Consider the following 3,812-nt stretch of genomic DNA (forward strand, 5'->3'; position numbering starts at 1 on the left):
TGAATACTTATTTTACTTTGAAAAAGTATAAAATGATAATTACTTACTAGTCTCAAATTAAACTTTCATTTTAATAACGATTTTAAATTTTTTTTAAGATAGTAATTACTTTGTGTATTTTTTTAAATATTTAAAAATATAAATACAAAATCTATGCACTAGTTTGTTTAAATTTACAAGAGAATATGGAATTAACAGTTTTTCTCTCAATTTCCCAACGGTGCCTTGTTTAATTTTTTTTTTCTTTTATTATTTTTTCCATCTTTCAGAGACTACCAAATGGGATCAGGACCGGTCGATAATTAGGGTTTGAAAATTTGATTTCATTGCGAATTAGGGTTTGTGATTGACACCTCGTTCTTTGTCTTCGCTCCATCCAACCCCTGAAATCCATCCACTTTTGCTATTTGTTTCGATCTCTTGCCATGGCGGATGGCTTCTGGAATCGGCAGCAGGCGCTTCCTCCTTCTTCCGCTATGTTCAAACGACCTCGTACTGATTTCGGTTCGTTCTTATCCCTCCTCCCCCGCCCAAATCCCCAATTTTCTTCAATGATGTTTACTTTTCCCGTTAAATGTCACGCATCGTCGCTGAAAAATTCGTTTTCAATTGTTCAGATGGCAAAAGTTGAAATTTTTTATTTGGAAATTTCTTTTCTTGTAGTAGTACAATTAGATTGATCTGTGATAGCGATTTTGTGTTCTAAGGAGCTGAAATTTTGTTGAGGTTGTGGTTATCTGAATTGTGTAACTTAGGGCACGGGGGATGTGTTGTGAATTGTGAAAAGAGTAAGTGTTTCTGTGAGCTTTACACGGAGGATAGTTTTTATTTGCAAATTGAGAAGGGGTTTCATGATGATATCTCCTTTTAAGCAATAATTCTTGGATTCTTATAATGCCTTAATGGTAATCAAATTGGTTGGCGACTTTGTTGGTAAGTGATGTATCAATAGATTATAGCGCCTGCATATCTATATCCTGCCTAGTATGTTTTCCTTCGAATTTGAGTTACTATTGTTTTAGAAAGTTTAATAGGTGAATATAATCATACTAATCATTTCTCGCTTTTGTGCATGGTGAATTGGTAAAATATTAGTTTTTGGGCTTTCAATATTAGGATTTGATGTAAGAACACAAAGGATCCTGTGGAGTTTTGAGTGTCAATTCTGAAAACAGATGAGCTATTCTAAAATGAACAAGTTGGACAGACTAAGAATATAGAGTTGCTGCCTGTTGTATAGTTGGTTGTTCCAGTAGTAAGTTTGAAATTCCGGAAGGTGGAAGGTGCATCTTGTAGCATGGACGTCTTATTTTTTAAGAGTATTTTGCATTGTAATTGTGGGGCGCATGTGCCATTTAGTTTGTGAGTCATGTAGCATCCAGCATAATTTTTAGTTAGATTTGGTATTTCAGTGTTGTCGGTGATTATCATAGTAGAAAAAGCTATGGTGTATGATATTGTAAATAGATGGAAGTGGTTTTTGTTAGAGACAGAGTGTGTGCTTCAGCTTTAGTTCTTTTTGCTAGTGAATAAATTGTAAGAATAGATTTTGTTTTGATGCAGAAATGTCAGCTTCTGGTCTGACTTCGGGTAATGAGATGCATAATTATATCACTCGAGATGATGACCGCCGAATGATAAAGGACACAAAAACGCTTGGGTCTGCTTATGACCGCTACCTTCAGAGTGGAGGGGTAACATCTGAACCCTTTTTATTTACATGATGCTCTTGTGCCTGCATGCACCTCCGTTGCTAGTTGTTGAAAATATGTCATGTTTTACTTTGAAGCAGCTTACATCTTTTAATTCTGGTGGAGAAGCTAGTACAATTGGCAATGTTGGATTAGGAAGGAGTGTTGGTGGGTTGCCAGGTCCTTCGCTAGCTGATTCTGCTGTCATGGGGCGTCCTGGGGGTGGTCCCCCCGATATTGCACGAAATGGAAGGAATGTCAGTTATGGTGGTCAGTTAGATGCAGTTTCCAGGCCTGGACCTGAGACAGTACCGCTACCACCAGATGCTTCAAGTACTTTATATGTTGAAGGTCTTCCGTCTGACAGCACGAGAAGGGAAGTGGCTCGTATCCTTTTGTTGTTGATTCTGATTTACCAGATATGTTTATATTTTATTTTCTCATACCTCTCTCTCTCTCTCTCTCTCTCTCTCTCTCTCTCTCTCTCTCTCTCTCGCAAGTTATTCAAATTCCTTAATGTCATCTTTAGATATTTTCCGCCCTTTTGTTGGATATAGAGAAGTGAGACTTGTGAGCAAAGAATCCAAACGTGTAAGTGTACTCTGTAACTTGTCTTGCTTTTCCTGGCTTGGTTTGTCACTATTCTGGTAGCATTTTGAAAGTTCAATTATGTTCTTCATGATGAAACTCCTGGTCATTGCAGCGTGGTGGAGATCCTTTAATCCTTTGTTTTGTGGATTTTGCAAACCCAGCTTGTGCAGCTACTGCTTTGAGTGCCCTGCAAGGTATCATTTTGTTTCCTGCCTGTTATAGGAGATTAATTTTCATGTTCTAATTATATAATATTCGATTATTCGGCCTTCTATGTTAATATTAAGTAGTAATAAGTTTTAAATACCCTATAATTTTGAATCAAAAAATAATTTAGTTATACTGAAATTCGATAAACAACTGCAGAAATATGATATGCTTATTTGACTAAGGAAATTTCTCGATGATCTATTGAACTATAAGGATATCATCTTAAAAGTTGTAAATTATTGTTACAGTGGATATCATTACTTCATATTTTAAGGTTCATTCAAACTATAATGCACAGTAAATAAGTTCCAACTTCCATGATTTCTTAGAATGAGCAGACCAAGCTACCATCCTGCTCACTAATGACTACACCATCGTGATTGAAATGTAATCCTGTTCTCTAATGCTATGGCTTTAACTTGGCACCGTGAATTCCCGATCATCAAATATCGTGAAACTTTTTTTAATTAGTCCAATCCCCAAAATTCTATTCATTTTAGTGTAGTAGGTCATGTGCGTGGTCAGCAGCAGGTACTGGTACTTGCCATATTCGTTAGTACTTTAGTCATTCAAAGCTCGTAGATTTGGATATAATTGGTCAATGCTTTCTTCACAAAATTATGCTGACCCTGTGGTTGGATGGCACAGGTTATAAAGTGGATGAGCTCAATCCTGAGTCCAGTCACTTGCGGCTCCAGTTTTCACGGTTCCCCGGCCCTAGATCTGGAGTTGGACCTCGCGGCAAGAGGTGAGCTGGTTCACCTAAGGCATTTAGTTTTTTATGCTCATCATATTGTCCATGTCCTTTGTACATCATCTTCGCGCGGGTGCGAGAGTGTTCGTTAAATGCTTGATGCGTGCGAGTTTGGTTTAGTGTCACCCTCGTGGCTACAATCGCGACTAGAGTCCTTGACATGCGCATAGTATTATACTATTATTAGAAAGGCCGAGTAATGAACTCCCAATTACATTTGAGCAAATCTAACAAACAGATTTTGGGGTGGTCGTAGCCAAATACCGGTGTTGTATAAATATTGTTAAGTTTAATCTGAAACAGGATTTCTTGTTAATCGTAGCATTTGCTTTGAGATGTCCAAATAAAAAAGTTTGTTTCTGATTGGCAAATAATGTGTCTATATCCTTGGTATGAACTCTTTGGGAGTGTTCGGTTCTTGTTTTTGTTTGAGTAAATAACTATTTTTGACCATAGAAGATTTAAATAAATTCAGTAACCATCAAAATTTACCTCTGATTGACAAAACTAATAAAATGTTAACTATTAAAAAATTCCGCAAATATCCTTTTTCCTTTCTTCTTTCC

General features: G+C 36.8%; 1 protein-coding gene across 1 annotated transcript; it reads left to right on the top strand.

The window, feature by feature from the left end:
* Positions 1 to 209: 209 nt before the first annotated feature.
* Positions 210 to 3,562, top strand: LOC130950533 (RNA-binding protein 2-like). Its single transcript, XM_057879057.1, has 6 exons — positions 210 to 504; positions 1,564 to 1,694; positions 1,793 to 2,078; positions 2,221 to 2,282; positions 2,395 to 2,476; positions 3,141 to 3,562. Exons 1-6 carry the CDS (start codon positions 426 to 428, stop codon positions 3,242 to 3,244), a joined length of 744 nt encoding a protein of 247 aa, XP_057735040.1. The 5' UTR covers positions 210 to 425; the 3' UTR covers positions 3,245 to 3,562.
* Positions 3,563 to 3,812: the final 250 nt, after the last annotated feature.

Source organism: Arachis stenosperma, chromosome 9 (assembly GCF_014773155.1).
Source record: "Arachis stenosperma cultivar V10309 chromosome 9, arast.V10309.gnm1.PFL2, whole genome shotgun sequence".
NCBI classification, from domain to species: Eukaryota; Viridiplantae; Streptophyta; class Magnoliopsida; order Fabales; family Fabaceae; genus Arachis; species Arachis stenosperma.